The sequence below is a fragment of the Podarcis pityusensis genome, assembly GCF_964106645.2.
Source record: "Podarcis pityusensis genome assembly, chromosome: 13".
Taxonomy (NCBI): Eukaryota; Metazoa; Chordata; class Lepidosauria; order Squamata; family Lacertidae; genus Podarcis; species Podarcis pityusensis.
In genome coordinates this window covers 55,536,689-55,553,152 of record NC_138038.1, presented here as the reverse complement: position 1 = coordinate 55,553,152, position 16,464 = coordinate 55,536,689, and the positions used below count along the sequence as shown (strand labels likewise).

The following is a 16,464-nucleotide window of genomic DNA, read 5'->3' as shown; positions in this document are numbered from 1 at the left end:
CAATGTTGATGACCTGGTTAGTGGGGTAGAAGTGGAAGGATCATTAGGCGCGAGTGATCATGCTCTTCTGAAGTTTACTATACAGCAGAAAGGAGCAGCCAAGCATACTAGAAAGCCGACTTCATAAAACTTAGGGAAGTGCTGGGTGAGATCCCATGGACAGTAATACTAAAAGGAAAGGGAGTTCATGATGGCTGGGAGTTTGTTAAGAGGGAGATAGTAAAAGCACAACGTCAGGCAATACCAATGAGACGGAAACATGGAAGGTGCCTAAAGAAGCCAGGGTGGCTATCTAAAGAACTTTTAACTGAGTTAAGATTAAAAAAGGATGTGTACAAAAAATGGAAAAGGGGGGAAACCACCAAAGAGGAATTCAAACAAATAGCCAGCACGTGTAGACACAAAGTCAGAAAAGCTAAAGCACAGAATGAACTCAGGCTTGCTAGAGAGATTAAAAGCAACAAAAAAGGCTTTTATGGGTATGTCCGTAGCAAAAGGAAGAACAAAGAAACAGTGGGGTCACTCAGAGGAGAAGATGGTGAAATGCAAACAGGGGACACAGAAAGGGCTGAACTCCTCAATGCCTTCTTTGCCTCAGTCTTCTCCCATAAAGAAAACAATGCCCGGCCTGAAGAATTTGGAGCAAATGATTCAGCAAAGGAAACACAGCCCAGAATAACAAAGGAGATAGTACAAGAATACTTGGCTAGTTTAGATGTATTCAAGTCTCAAGGGCCAGATGAACTGCATCCAAGAGTATTAAAAGAACTGGCAGATGTGATCTTAGAACCACTGGCAGTCATCTTTGAGAATTCCTGGAGAACAGGCGAAGTCCCGGCAGACTGGAGGAGGGCAAATGTTGTCCCTATTTTCAAAAAGGGGAAAAGAGAGGACCCAAATAATTACCACCCAGTCAGTCTGACATCAATACCAGGGAAGATTCTGGAGCAGATCATTAAGCAAACAGTCTGTGAGCACCTAGAAAGGAATGCTGTGATCACCAATAGTCAGCATGGATTTCTGAAAAATAAGTCATGTCAGACTAACCTGATCTCGTTTTTTGACAGAATTACAAGTCTGGTAGATGAAGGGAACGCAGTGGATGTAGCCTACCTTGATTTCAGCAAGGCATTTGACAAGGTGCCCCATGATATTCTTGTAAAGAAGCTGGTAAAATGCGGTCTTGACTATGCTACCACTCAGTGGATTTGTAACTGGCTGACTGACCGAACCCAAAGGGTGCTCATCAATGGTTCCTCTTCATCCTGGAGAAGAGTGACTAGTGGGGTGCCACAGGGTTCTGTCTTGGGCCCGGTCTTATTCAACATCTTTATCAACGACTTGGATGATGGACTCAAGGGCATCCTGATCAAATTTGCAGATGACACCAAATTGGGAGGGGTGGCTAACACCCCAGAGGACAAGATCACACTTCAAAACGACCTTGACAGATTAGAGAACTGGGCCAAAACAAACAAGATGAATTTTAACAGGGAGAAATGTAAAGTATTGCACTTGGGCAAAAAAAATGAGAGGCACAAATACAAGATGGGTGACACCTGGCTTGAGAGCAGTACATGTGAAAAGGATCTAGGAGTCTTGGTTGACCACAAACTTGACATGAGCCAACAGTGTGACGCTGCAGCTAAAAAAGCCAATGCAATTCTGGGCCTCATCAATAGGAGTATAGCATCTAGATCAAGGGAAGTAATAGTGCCACTGTATTCTGCTCTGGTCAGACCTCACCTGGAGTACTGTGTCCAGTTCTGGGCACCACAGTTCAAGAAGGACACTGACAAACTGGAACGTGTCCAGAGGAGGGCAACCAAAATGGTCAAAGGCCTGGAAACGATGCCTTATGAGGAACGGCTAAGGGAGCTGGGCATGTTTAGCCTGGAGAAGAGGAGGTTGAGGGGTGATATGATAGCCATGTTCAAATATATAAAAGGATGTCACATAGAGAAGGGAGAAAGGTTGTTTTCTGCTGCTCCAGAGAAGCGGACACGGAGCAATGGATCCAAACTACAAGAAAGAAGATTCCACCTAAACATTAGGAAGAACTTCCTGACAGTAAGAGCTGTTCGACAGTGGAATTTGCTGCCAAGGAGTGTGGTGGAGTCTCCTTCTTTGGAGGTCTTTAAGCAGAAGCTTGACAACCATATGTCAGGAGTGCTCTGATGGTGTTTCCTGCTTGGCAGGGGGTTGGACTCGATGGCCCTTGTGGTCTCTTCCAACTCTATGATTCTATGATTCTATGATTCTTAATCTCAGGGTTGTGGGTTTGAGCCTCACGTTGGGCAAAAGATTCCTGCATTGCAGGGGGTGGACTAAATGACCCTGGGGGGTCCAATCTGACTCTATGATATCCAAGGGTTTGGGAAATTCTTGAAAAGATATCCCATAAATTAAATATATATAAAGGGCAGAGCTTGAATGAAATATATCTATCTAGCAATATATATAGCATGATTTTATTTCTTATGCAAATATCAAAGCAGAGTCACGCAGTGGCACCAGTCACACCCTGTGTGTGTGTGTGTGTACGTGCACACACAGAGTATGTCTGGCTCATTTAAGCCTATTTAGCACCTTTATGAAGGGACGCAGGTGGTACTGTGGTCTAAACCACTGAGCCTAGGGCTTGCTGATCAGAAGGTTGGTAGTTTGAATCCCTGCAATGGGGTGAGCTCCCGTTGCTCAGTCCCAGCTCCTGCCAACCTAGCAGTTTGAAGCACGCCAAAGTGCAAGTAGATAAACAGGTACCGCTCTGGCGGGAAGGTAAACGGCGTTTCCGTGCACTGCTCTGGTTTCACCAGAAGTGGCTCAGTCATGCTGGCCACATGATCTGGAAAAACTAACTGCGGACAAAGGCCAGCTCCCTCGGCCAGTAAAGTGAGATGAGCGCTGCAACCCCAGAGTCTTTGCGACTGGACTTAACTGTCAGGGGTCCTTTACCTTTTTCGCACCTTTAAATTCAGCAACGATGGAGCCCACAGGTGAGGAATACTTTTATTTTTTATCAGTCTTCCGTATTTGCCCCTAAAACCTGGGCTTCTAGGCGGCGGAAGCGGAGCTTGCAGGTGCAGAGCTCCGAGCAGCCAGCAGAGGGAGCCACGAGCACCTAATTCCCCCTCAAAGATCGTCCCCTTCACAAAAACATTTTGGCTTCATTCTGCTCCCTGGTCAACAGCTGCATTGGGGGACTGAGCAGGGGCTGCGATGCTGGCGCTTCCCACCAAACCCCCTCCCCCAGGCCTCCACCGAATAATCCTGGCACAGCAGAGTCAGGAGGGACCCCCAGGGGCCATCTAATCCCACCCCCTGCAATGCAGGCATCGCAGCTGAAGCATTCCTGGCAGGTGGCCCCCCAAGCTCTGCTCGAAACCTCCCAGGGAACCCTGGAGCCGGAAGGCATCCCCGGGGGTCAGCCTGGCAATGCAGCGTCGCCTCGCCTGGCGCTACCAGCCTTGGTCCCCCTGGGACTGGGTGCCCTCTGCAGAGAAGCCCCAAGAGGCGCTGCCAGGGAAGGGACCCTCTGCTGCTGTTGCCCCCCCCTTGGGGCCCCTCCTTTGGCGGCGCCGTCAGCCGAGGCCTCAGGGCAGCGCCAGCATCCCGTGCGCGGCATACAGCTCCTGGGTGGCGTTGTACACGTGGGCGATGCTGCGGACGGTGTCCAGGAGCCTGCGGGGGCCCTTGCCCTCCTCGCCCCCTCCGGCGCTCAGGATGCGGTAGAGTTCGCGGCGGGAGGGCATGGCCAGGAAAGCCAGGGCGGCCGCCTGGCGCACCCACCAGCTGTGGTAGGGCGCCAGGGCTTCCTGGTAGGCGTCGGCGCACATGCGGGAAGGGTCCGCGTCCTCCGGGCTGGTCCCCAGCTTGCGCAGAAAGAGCTCCAGCCACTTCAAGGCCCGGTGGAGGCGCAGGAAGGTCCGGCAGCCGGATGGGGGCCGGCCGGCCGGCAGGGACTGGAAGCCCACCAGCCCCCGGGCCAGCTCGAAGCGCACCATGGACTGGAGGGTGCGGTAGTGGGCTCCGTGGGGGCCGCGCTGGTTCTCCTGCAGGATGGCGATCTTGGTGCGCGTCTCGCCGGAGATCAGGCCGAAGGCGGCGCCCAGCGAGTCCATGAGCCTGCGAGGAAAGAAGAAAGAAGCAAGAAAGAAGCGGCGGAAATTGTGGGCTCCCACCCGCTTGTCTCGGTAGACAATGGAGGAGTGAGCCTTTGGGGGGGGGGGAGCTCGCAGCGCCTGCTGTGGAGATGCTGCTGCCTCTGGCATTATTCTTGCCGCATTTGCAGCACCAAAGTGACCTCCCCAGGGGCGCAAGTCTGGGCAGTGTTTGGAGGTCCTGGGCTGCCCGGAGGACAAGATCTCCCTCTCCTCCGCCTCGCTCAAGTGGTCCAAAGGAAAACAGAGTAAGATGTTGGACACCAGCTGGGCTGCAGGAGTTGCAGGAAAGAGGCGGACGAGGCGCCACCCAACTGCCTCAGGGACTCCGCTTCGGATTTGTGGAGGGTTCGCTCTGTAGCCTTTTCTACTCCCAAAAATATCCTGCCTGCCAATACCATAACGCCTTAATACCGAACTAGGGTGCCAGGGCCATTCATTAGGAACTGAGGAACCACTCAGTGGTTAAAAATGAAAACTATTTTTAAAAAATTGGCAAAAAAAGAAAACAGGAAAGGGACTGAGAATAAAACAGCCAATGTCATAATGCCATTGTACAAATCTGTGGTGTGACCACATTTGGAGTACTGCAGGTGGCACTGTGGGTTAAACCACAGAGCCTAGGACTTGCCGATCAGAAGGTCGGCGGTTCGAATCCCTGCGACGGGGTGAGCTCCCGTTGCTCGGTCCCTGCTCCTGCCAACCTAGCAGTTTGAAAGCATGTCAAAGTGCAAGTAGATAAATAGGTACCACTCCGACGGGAAGGTAAACAGTGTTTCCATGCGCTGCTCTGGGTCGCCAGAAGTGGCTTAGTCATGCTGGCCACATGACCCAGAAGCTGTAAGCCAGCTCCCTTGGCCAATAAAGCTAGATGAGTGCCGCAACCCCAGAGTCGGCCACGACTGGACCTCATGGTCAGGGGTCCCTTTACCTTAACCTGTGTCTAGTTCTGGTTGACTCATCTCAAAAGGGATATTGCAGTTTTGGAAAAGGTTCAGAAAAGAGCAACTGAAATGCTCAAGGGGTTCCTCTATGAAGAAAGGTTGTGAAACTTGGGAGTTTTTAGTTTAGAGAGAAAAAGCAAGTAAATACTCACGCTTCCCTTTCCCCCATGACTTCTAGTCAGGGGTCCAATAGGGGTTGGTTTGTGTGTTTGTCCTGCTGCTTTTCCTGGGGAAACGCTCTGTTTATTACTGAGGGCTCCACACACAGAGAGAGGGAAAACTCAGTAGGTGCAAATAGCAATTCTGTTTTTTTCTGTGGATTGCTGTTTGTTCTGATTTAGCACTAAAGAGCAGCTTTTCCCTGGGAAAGGAGCAAGGCAAGGGGGAAACTACCTGAACCCATACTTTCTAGGCACGGAACAAACAGGTGGCTCCTAGTCACAATGGCCACGCTCTGCCCTGTGCAGTTGGAGGCAGGCAATGCTTCTGAATAGTATTTGCTGGAAACCAGAGGCGGGGAGAGGGCTGCTCTTTTCTTCACGTCCTGCTTGTGGGTTTCCCATTTGGAACACCTGGCTGCCCCCTATGAGAAGAGGGTGCTGGGCTAGACGGGCCCCTTTTGGCCTCATCCAGCAGCCAGGCTCTTCTGGTGCTCTTAAGGAACCTCCAGGCCCAGTCTATCTGGATTCCTCGGTTCCTGACTCCCTTCCAGTTCCAGGATTCTGCGCTGCTGCTTCATCTGTTTCTGTTTCCTGTGGGACCTGGAAACCTCCTCCCTGCCTTTGCCAAGCCTGTCCCAGGAGCTTAGTATCTGGGCCAGAATCTCTCACCTGGGAAATGTGGCTTCTGCTTCTACGGAGCCCCCCTTGGCTTTTTTTTGGGGGGGGGACGCAGCTCTTACTCACTTGATCAGCTCTTTCCAGCCGCTGAGGTATTCCCGGATGAGGATTTGCCCACTGGGCGTGAGGCTGGCAGCGAAGGCCCTCTGCAGACGCACAATTCGGAAGCCCTCACCCAGGTCCTGGGGTTCGGATGGGGTCTGCAGGAGGAGGGCGGCCCCGGTGGCGGCAGAAGGGGGCGAGGCGGAAGGAGGGGGCTGTGAGCAGAGCAGAAGGGCAGAGTCACTGGGGTGGGTGAGCTGGTGGGACTGGGGTGCCTTAGGGGCAGAAAAAGCAACCCTCCGACCCTCGTGCTCCCCCCACCCCACCCCCCAAATCATCACTCCAAATGTAACAAAGAAGTGTTCACTTTTTGGGGGGACACAGCTGCATAATTTAGCCTCTGGCAACTTAGAATCTAGAAAGGGACCCCAGGGGCCATCTAGTCCAACCCCATGCAATGCAGGGATTGCAGCTAAAGCATCGCTTACAGGTGGCCACCCAGTGCTTGCTTAAAAACCTCCAATAGCAAGCAGGGAGGCTTAATTGCTTCCGTTAAGATCTCTGCATTACAACTCTGCCATCTACAGTTCTAGGATTCTCTCCAGCTGGATCCTGGTGTGGGAATGTTGTGGGTAACAGGAGAGGATATACCAATTAATATTATCTTTCCGAACTCGCGTTAGCAAGTTGCTTCACTTAGCAGAGTGCATTCCCCTATCACACAGCAGGAAGCTGGTTGGAGACTCCTTAGAATCTCTTAAGACAACCAGCAATTCAATCTGACTTGCCCAGATAGAGACATGTTCTATTATTCCTGATAAGACCCCTTGAATCCCTCCTAAAAGAATAAAGACACCACAGTCCTATTCATAAGTAACAAAAAGTAGTTGTGCTCACAATCAGGCAGAGCACAGTGTGATCCCTGAAGGAAGGTTTTAGGGTTAAAGTTACAAACATGCACAAATAGGTTCACCCCCTATGGGAGATTCCCCAGGGACTGGTGGCTGAGAGCCAGCAGCAGTCCAGGTGAACCAGAAAGCAGGCAGGATGGAAAAGAAGGGAGGTGGCTCAGTGACTTGACCTTTTACCAGGTCTGGAAAGGTCTCGCCCACCTACTTGGCTGTTGTTTAGTCGTTTAGTCATGTCCGACTCTTCATGACCCCCTGGACCAGAGCATGCCCCCCCACTAGTCACATGCAAAGGAAGGATGCTCCAGCCAGGTGTAACAGGAGGTTCAACTGGCTGGACCAACATCCCCTGCATGTCCACTCTAGCACAACAGGTAATGTTGTACTTGACTGCTCCAGTAGATTACATCGCACGCTTAGTGGAAATCCAAGCAGTGCAAAACTCTCGGCATTTTTGGATTTTAAAACATGAGCAAATTCCCACTGAACTCCATTCCAAAACTGGGAGCAGCTGAGTTGGGGGCGTTCCGGGTTCTCACCTTCCTCTCTGCATCCTCCTTGCTGGGCGGCATCCCCCCAAACCAGCGGCACGGACGGACTCCCCAAACGCAGGTGGAGTTCGGCAGCTCTGCTGCGGCACCGAGAGCAGGCAATGCGAGACCCACAGGGGCAGGGAGGCAGAGAAAACACACAGAATTGTTAGGTGAAGACTCAAACCCAGAACAAAGCAATTGCAGGTGGACAGCGGAAGGTCGGAAATGAGACCCCTGTTAGGGTGGGGGGCTCCCCAGAGGCCCGTTTGCAATATTGACCTCCCTCACCCCTGGCAGCCTGGAAGAGCCCCAGTTTTAGTAGGAAAGCTTTTGTCTGCGCCCCCCCCCCTTTAAATAACAATTGCAAATGGCTGCAGAATGAATCTGAGAGTTGGAAAAGGAGATTCCAGGAGAAGCGAAAGGCCACAGCACGCCCCCCCCCCGACCCTCGACTTACGGAGGCGGAGGCTGGAGAAGCAGAGGAGGAGGAGAAAGAAGACCCCCACGGTGCAGGCCAGGCGGCAGAGACGGGTGCGAGTCCACCCCGTGGCCCCCATGCCCGGCACCCTGGCGCTCCTGCCGCGGCCGCGTCCTTCCCCGGCCTCCCTTTGCACCCTGACCGGGGCTGTCTGCTCAGGTGGGGAGATAAGGCTTCCTTATCAGTCGGGGACGAGAGGAGGGTGGAGGCCGCGGGTGGGGAGGGGGCGGCGACCTCTGCCCAGCCCCCGTCTCCAGGGACAGGGTCCCACGCAGGGACACCCGGCTGCCCCCCGCCTAGGGCCTGACTCTGAGCTTTGGCAAGGGCGCTTTGACATCTCCGCCGGGATGGGACTGGACCTGCCAAGCTCAGAATGTGGCGCGGATCCGTCTCGGGAGACACGTGGCAGCCGCCCCCGGAATGGAGCCAGGAGGGTACGATCCGGCGTTCCTGAATACAGCGGAAGAAGCATCGTTTTCAGGGCCAGCCTGGCGAACCTTGAACGAGACCCGATCATCTTCAGATCCCGCTGATATCCTTTGTTGGACTTTTCGCCCACGTGCAGCCGGGCTCATCCTACGGGACTTGCTTCAAAGTTTTCGTTTCTCGCCTTTAGATCTGTTGCTTTCTCTGTTCTCTCTGTTTTATATACGTTACAAAAGGAAGTCTTTGCACACGCGCCGCCACCACCGAAAAAAAGGACACAGGCAGCAATAATTGGGAAGGTTTCATATTTTGCTATGTTTTTATATATGCTGGAAGCCGCTTAGAATAGTTGGGGCAACCGAGTCAATGGGCAGAGTACAAATAATAAAGTATTATTGTTGTTGTTGTTGTTGTTGTTGCTCCTGAGCATGTCCGGAGTGCTTTTCCTTCCACACTGAGCAATAGCCACCAACTTCTGCATTTTTCAGGGTTAGTGGAAGAAGATGCAAGTTTTGTGTCATTCCCTGACGTCACTCCCTGAGGCTGGCTTCATTCTGTGCTCTCGCTTTCTGTTTTCCGTCGCGTGTATTTGACTTTTACTCGTTAGCCACCCACACAATCTTTGCCATTAGGTGGCATATAAATATTGGAAATGAAGCGACATGAAATCAATTTGCCGTGTGCCTCCCTCCCTCCACCCCCAACCTGGAGGAGCAAAACAGAGGTGCGCCTCGTTCCCTTTGGGGTTTACCTTGCAAACAGGCAGCCTGTGGGGTTGGGGTTAATGATTGACGTGCTGAGAGACCTTTGCTCCAGCGGAAAGCAAACAGGTCTCGGTCCGAGTATGGTCTCCTTGAATGGGGCAACTGTGCCCCTGAAGGACCAGGTGTGCAGGAGTCATTTTGGACTCGCAGCTCTCCATGGAGGCACAGGTCAATTCTGTGTGCAGGGCAGCTGTCTACCAACTTCACCTGGTACGCAGGCTGAGACCCTCCCTGCCCACTGACTGTCTCACCAGAGACATGCTCTAGTTATCTCTCACTTGGACTACTGCCATGCGCTTTATGTGAGGCTACCTTTGAAGGTGACCCGGAAACTACAACTAATCCAGAATGCGGCAGCTAGACTGGGGACTGGGAGCGGCTGCCGAGACCGCATCATAGCTGTCAAAGTTTCCCTTTGTTTAAGGGAAATTTCCTTATTCCGAATAGGATTCCTTGCAAGAAAAGGGAAAAGTTGACAGCTATGGACCACATAACACCGGTTTTGAAAGATCTACATTGGCTCCCAGTACGTTTCCAAGCACAATTCAAAGTGTTGGTGCTGCCCTTTAAAGCCCTAAACAGCCTTGGCCCAGTATACCTGAAGGAGCGTCTCCACCTCCATCGTTCTATACGGACACTGAGGTCCAGTGCCGAGGGCCTTCTGGTGGTTCCCTCATTGAGAGAAGCCAAGTTACAGGGAAGCAGGCAGAGGGCCTTCTCGGTAGTGGCACCCGCCCTGTGGAATGCCCGCCTACCAAATGTCAAAAGAAGAAGAACTACCAGACTTTTAGAAGATATCTGAAGGCAGCCCTGTTTAGAGAAGCTTTTAATGTTTAACAGAACACTGTATTTTAATATTTTGCTGGAAGCTGCCCAGAGCGGCTGGGGAAGAAATAAATTATTATTATTGTTATTGTTATTGTTATTATTACTACTACTATTATTATTATATATTGGGACTATGGTTGCCCTTGTTGTCCATGTGTCTGGCATGGATCCAGTCTTATCCAACCCTTTGCTGATTAGCCAGCAAAGGGGTCCACCAGAGAGGGTTTAATTTCAGTTCTTTTTTTTTTTTTTTGTAAGAATTTTTATTGGTTTTACAGAATAATTTTAAACAATACAAACAAATAAAAAAAGACATACAAACATGTAAAATTTCATAACCTTTTTTTCATGTCCCTCTCTTCTCGGACTCCCCCAAACCTCCCCTTCCTACATCCCAATTTCCAAAATTTATTTCAGCAAATTCTAATTAATTTTATCAAATATATTTTTTCTTATTCTTTTCTTCAACTTAATCTTATGTCACTGTAATCTCCTTTTCTTTCTCCAAACCTCGACATTTTAACATTCCTCAATTTTATAATAGTTCTTAAGGTAAATTTTAAATTTCTTCCAATCTTCTTCCGCCGTCTCTTTCCCCTGCTCACGGATTCTGCCAGTCATCTCAGCCAGTGTCATATAGTCTATTACCTTCATCTGCCACTCTTCCAAGGTGGGTAATTCTTCTGTCTTCCAATACTTTGCGATGAGTATTCTTGCTGCTGTCGTAGCATACATAAAGAAATTTCTATCTTTCTTTGACACCAATTGGCCGACAATGCCCAAGAGAAAGGCCTCTGGTTTCTTAGGAAAAGTACATTTAAGTACCTTTTTCATTTCATTATATATCATTTCCCAGAAAGCCTTAATCTTCGGGCACGTCCACCAAAGATGATAAAAAGTACCTTCCGTTTCTTTACACTTCCAACACTTATTATCAGGCAAATGATAAATTTTTGCTAGCTTGACTGGGGTCATGTACCACCTATAGATCATTTTCATAATATTTTCCTTTAAGGCATTACATGCCGTAAATTTTATACCAGTGTTCCACAACCATTCCCAGTCAGCAAACATAATGTTATGACCAATGTCCTGTGCCCACTTAATCATAGCTGATTTAACTATTTCATCTTGTGTATTCCATTTCAGCAGCAGATTATACATTTTTGACAAATTCTTAGTATTGGATTCTAACAGTTCAATTTCTAATTTTGATTTCTCCACCTGGAATCCAATTTTCCTGTCTTGTTTATGTACCTCCATTATTTGATAATAATGGAGCCAATCTCGAACCTTGGGTTTCAATTTCTCATAGCTCTGTAACTTCAATTTATCTCCATCTTGTTCCAAAATTTCCCAATACTTTAGCCATTTAGCTTCCATATTAAGCTTTTTCAGCGCTGTAGCCTCTAAAGGTGACAACCATCTAGGGGTTTTACTTTCCAACAAATCTTTATATCTTATCCAAACGTTATATAATGCTTTCCTGACAATATGGTTTTTAAAGGCCCTATGCACCTTAATTTTATCATACCATAGATATGCATGCCAACCAAATGTATTATTAAAACCTTCTAAGTCCAAGATATCTGTATTCTCGAGGAGCATCCATTCTTTCAGCCAGCAAAATGCTGCTGCTTCATAATACAGTTTTAAGTCCGGCAGGGCAAACCCCCCTCTTTCTTTTGCATCCGTCAGTATTTTAAATTTTATTCTGGGCTTTTTGCCCTGCCAGACAAATTTCGAGATATCCTTCTGCCACCTCTTGAAACAATCTATCTTGTCCAGAATTTGTAATGTTTGGAACAAAAATAACATTCTAGGCAATACATTCATCTTAATAGCTGCAATTCGGCCTAACATTGACAATCTCAAATTTGACCATATTTCTAGATCTTTTTTAATTTCCGACCAACATTTTTCATAATTGTCTTTATACAAGTTCGAATTCTTAGATGTCAAATAGACCCCTAGGTATTTCACCTTCTTTACCACTGTCAAACCTGTTTCATTCTGGAACTTCTCCCTTTCCATGACTGTCAAATTTTTTTCCAAAATTTTAGTCTTTTGTTTATTCAATTTAAATCCGGCCACCTGACCAAATTCTTGAATTAGCTCCAACACCCTTTTTGTACTAGTGTCTGGCTCTTGTAAAGTAAGTACTAAATCATCTGCAAAGGCCCTTAACTTGTAATGTTTGGCTCCGACCTGTACACCTTTAACCTGCTGGTCATCTCTAATCATATTAAGCAACACCTCCAGAACAGAAATAAAAAGTAAAGGGGAAATTGGGCACCCCTGTCGTGTCCCTTTTTCTATTTTAAATTCTTCAGTTATCACATTATTTACAATCAACTTAGCCTTTTGTTCAGCGTATACGGCACCCATACCATTCTCAAATCCTTGGCCTACCCCCATCCCATGAAGATTCTTTTTCATAAAACTCCAAGAAATATTGTCAAAGGCTTTCTCCGCGTCCACAAAGATCAGAACTGCTTTAGTGTTTATATTCACCTCTAATAATTCCAGAATGTCTATTATGTTCCTCACATTATCTGATAAATGCCTTTTTGGGAGAAAGCCTGCTTGGTCCTTATGAATCTTCTCCATCAACACTCTTTTCAATCTTTTTGCCAGAATGTCTGCAAAAATTTTATAATCCACATTAAGTAATGATATTGGGCGGTAGTTCTTAAGCTGAGTCTTTTCAGTCTCTGTCTTTGGTATGAGTGTAATATACGCTTCTTTCCACGATTCTGGTGCCCTTTTCCCCTCCAAGATCTCATTACAGACTTCCTTTAATGGTTGTACCAACCACTCCTTCAAAGCTTTATAGTATCTGGAAGTCAGTCCATCTGGTCCTGGAGATTTGCCCAGTTGCATATTTTGAATGGCACTCTCTATCTCTTGATCTGTTATTCTCTGGTTTAGATCCACCTTACTTTGGTAGGAGATTTTTTGTAGTCCATACTTTTTAAGGAATTCGTCTATATCTTCTTCCTTCTGCGGTCCTTGTGAATATAGCTTTTTAAAATAACTCAAAAAACAGTTTCTTATCTCGTTAGGTTTAGAAATATTCTTTCCATCCACTTCTAGACTTGTAACTGTATTTAGTTTCTGTCTTTTCTTCAGTTGCCAAGCCAGAAGCTTACCACATTTATCTGCTGATTCAAAAGTCTTTTGTCTCATTTGTTTTATCTTCCATTCAATCTCTTGATTCATCAATTCCATATATTGTGTCTGGTATAACTTAATCTCTCTCAGAATCTCCTGGGACTTTGGTTTTGATCTCAATTTCTTCTCTCCTTCTTTTATCTTTTCCAAAATCTTATCCTTCTTCTCATTTTGCTTTCTCTTTTTTACTGAATTTTGTTGAATTAAAAATCCTCGCATCACTGCTTTGCTTGCGTCCCATATCACTCTTTTTTCTACATCAGTTTTTAGATTTATTTCAAAATAGTCCTTTAAAGTTTTTTGGGCCTTTCTATGGATCTCCTCGTCTCGAAATAGATTGTCATTCATCCTCCATCTGAATTGACCAGTTACTGTAAATTTCATCTCCATCTTCACGGCGTTATGGTCGGAGCAAGTCTTTGGACAGATTTCCACTTTCTTAATCTTTGGAGCCAACCCACTAGTAATCCAAATTTGATCGATTCTGGTCCAGGTCATCATTGCTTCAGAGAAGAAGGTTCCCTCTCTCTCGAGAGGGTTCCTTGTTCTCCATATATCAATCAAGTCCATATTTTCAGTCATTTCAAAGAAAGTCTTTGGTAGTCTCCCATCTCTGGTAATTACCTGTCTTTGTGCTTTATCCATATTTGTAGATACCACTCCGTTCATATCTCCCATCATAATTAATTTGTAATCCAAATAGTCCAACAATGTCTCATGCAGCTTCTTAAAAAATTCTGACTTCCCTTCATTAGGTGCATAGATCCCTAGTATCAAAAATTTTTCACCTTGAATTTGCACTTCAATTGCCAAATATCTTCCTTGTTCATCTTTAAATATAAACTTTGGGGAAAATTTTTCTTTTGCATAGATTACCACTCCTCTTTTCTTAACTTTATCCGATGAAATAAATTCTTGGCCTAATCTCTTATTGACGAGTAATTTCCTATGCAATCTTGTTATATGAGTTTCCTGTAAACAAATTATGTCCAACTGCTCTTTTTTCAATAAATGGAATATATTTTTCCTCCTTCGCGGAAGATTGAGTCCATTACAATTCCAGCTTAGAAGTTGCAGGGCCATCCTGAAGCTATTTACCTCCTGTCGCTCCGAGTAGTTGTTCTTCTTCTGTCGGTGATTTCAGTCCAAACGTCAGGTTTAAAATGTCTGTTGCGTCTTTCATTTCTGATGTTATTTCCTCTCCGACTGTTCCTTTCAGAAGGTCTTCCCTGTAGTGATTTAAAAATTGATCTCGATCTTCTACTGATCTTATCCTTATTTTCCTACCTTTGAATTTGAAAGATAGGCCTTGCGGGAATTCCCACCTGAAAGGTACTTCGTTCTTCTTCAGCAATCCGACCAATTCTTTATAGTATGTTCTTGCGTCTAGAATTTCCTTTGGGATATCTTTAAAAATCTCCACAAAAGACTTTTCAATCTCGAGTGTTCTTTGAAAATGCAGGCTCAATATTTTTTCTCTTTCCTCTCTTGATCTTAATGTTATTAGGCAATCCCTTGGCTTCTTCCTGCCTTGTGCTCTTCCCAGTCTAAAAGCAGTGACTATTTTAATTTCTTCCTTCTCTAACTCCTGTTGCCAAAAATCAGAAAATTCTTTAGAAAGGAAGTTCGCCAAGTTATCTCCTTCACTTTCAGGCACCGCTCGTAGTCTTAAGTTTCTACTTCTCCTCTCCAATTCAAGCATAGACAGGGCCAATGTATGATCTTCTAGCTTTTTGCAAACTGGTACAATTTTTTCCTGTGTAGCATCCGCCGAGACTTTAGCCTCATCAGCAGAGACTTTGGCTTCTTCTGCGATTTTACGTATATTAGCAGAGTCCTCTAATATTTTATTAATAGATTCTGTATTAGATGTCACCCTTTTCCCTAATTCATTCACACTTTGTGTATTCTGATCAAGTTTAATTGAGAGTTCTGTCAATTTTCTACTATTTTCCGCCCCCTGCTTTGTCAAAGATTCCAAAGACTCATTTATTTTAACCAAAGCTTGTGTTACAGGATCTGATGACATTATTGTTCTTGTCTGACCAGTTGCAGCTGGTGCCACTGGGATGCCTGGGACTGAAATTCTTCGCTGTGAAGATTTTGTTTTGTATTGTCTCCCAGACCTGGTTGTTGTCTCTTCTGATGCACCACTCATGCCTAGCCAAGGTCACTCTCGCAGCTGTTAGTTGTTTTTCAAGGGAAATTTCCACTGCCTTAATAGTTACAGCCCAATTTGCAACAGTTATCAAAGTGTCCTCTAGGGGAACAAAGTTTCCAAAGCTACACAAAATGTCTTACAGTCCAAAATTCCCCTGAGGTTTCCCAATAGTCAGTTGTAACAGTTCTTATATTTTCAGAGTTCAACAAACCAGTAATTTAATGTCTCTCCTGAGCTGAGTAGTTTGAAACAATGTAATAATCTAAGTGACAGCTCACTGACAGTTCTCTCTCTCCAGGTTCCTTTGCCCCGGCAGTCCGTTTCAGGGGTATTTAACACAGCGATAAAAAGTTTTAAAATCTTTTTCTGGCAGGTTCTAATTCCAAATTCCTCCCCCTTTTGCTCCTGCCTACCAAAAGGGGGAAAATTCACAGTTTATGTCTGGTTCTCTTCACTCTTTGCGATCTCTCAATGGTTGCAGCTTTTAATCCTTCTTTGCTTTATCCTTATGCAGTCCGGGAAGGGCTGACTTCCTTACTTTAACCAATCCCGTTTTCAGCCAAATTTCATGAAGATAATTGTAAATCCCAATTAAGTCAGTCTTACTCACTGGTTTTACTTTGTAGTCCAATTTTCAGGAAGGAATCGGCGCTCTCCGGCTATGGCGATGCGGCTTCGCTTTACAAGCTGGGTAGCGGCTCTCAGCACCGCTTCTCCCCCCGCTGCCGTTCCGGAGCCTTTAAAAAGGCTCCCTTGCGATTTCGGGGGGGCGCGATGGTGCCCACCGAGCCTCCTTGTTCACAGGCTTCCGCGCCTGTAATTTTTGAGGGTCCCCGCTTCGCCGTAGCGACAGGACCCGAACTTGTAAAGCAGACCCCCTCCGGAGCTCGGAGGGAAATCCGCCATTAACCGATGGCGCCGACCGGAAGTCCTCCTAATTTCAGTTCTTTGGAACCTATCCCATCTGGTCCAGGTGCTTTCCCTTGATTTGGCTGGCCTATAAGTCCTTTTATTTCATCAGGTGACACTCAGTATAGGAGACCATGCCTTGCTTGAGGATTTCCACGCTTTTCTTTTTACTCTGTTGTTTATGAGGCCACATGGTCTGTGCCTTTCCTGGCTGTGTTGGAGACTGTGGCATGTAGGGAGGGTGCTGTGGGGGGCAGCCTTTCCCCTCCCCACTGCACTGAAATTGTGCTTCCTTATC

General features: G+C 46.8%; 1 protein-coding gene across 2 annotated transcripts; it reads right to left on the bottom strand.

The window, feature by feature from the left end:
- Positions 1 to 2,995: 2,995 nt before the first annotated feature.
- On the bottom strand, positions 2,996 to 9,711 carry LOC308461281 (ceramide-1-phosphate transfer protein-like). Of its 2 annotated transcripts, none has more exons than XM_080978054.1 (4): positions 7,884 to 9,711; positions 7,433 to 7,524; positions 6,010 to 6,200; positions 2,996 to 4,125 (listed from the first exon to the last, which is right to left on the bottom strand). In XM_080978054.1, exons 1-4 carry the CDS (start codon positions 7,981 to 7,983, stop codon positions 3,594 to 3,596), a joined length of 915 nt encoding a protein of 304 aa, XP_080834180.1. In that variant the 5' UTR covers positions 7,984 to 9,711; the 3' UTR covers positions 2,996 to 3,593. The 2 variants fall into 2 exon arrangements, with proteins under 2 accessions (XP_080834180.1, XP_080834181.1); XM_080978055.1 differs by having other exon boundaries at positions 7,433 to 7,521; positions 7,884 to 9,702.
- Positions 9,712 to 16,464: the final 6,753 nt, after the last annotated feature.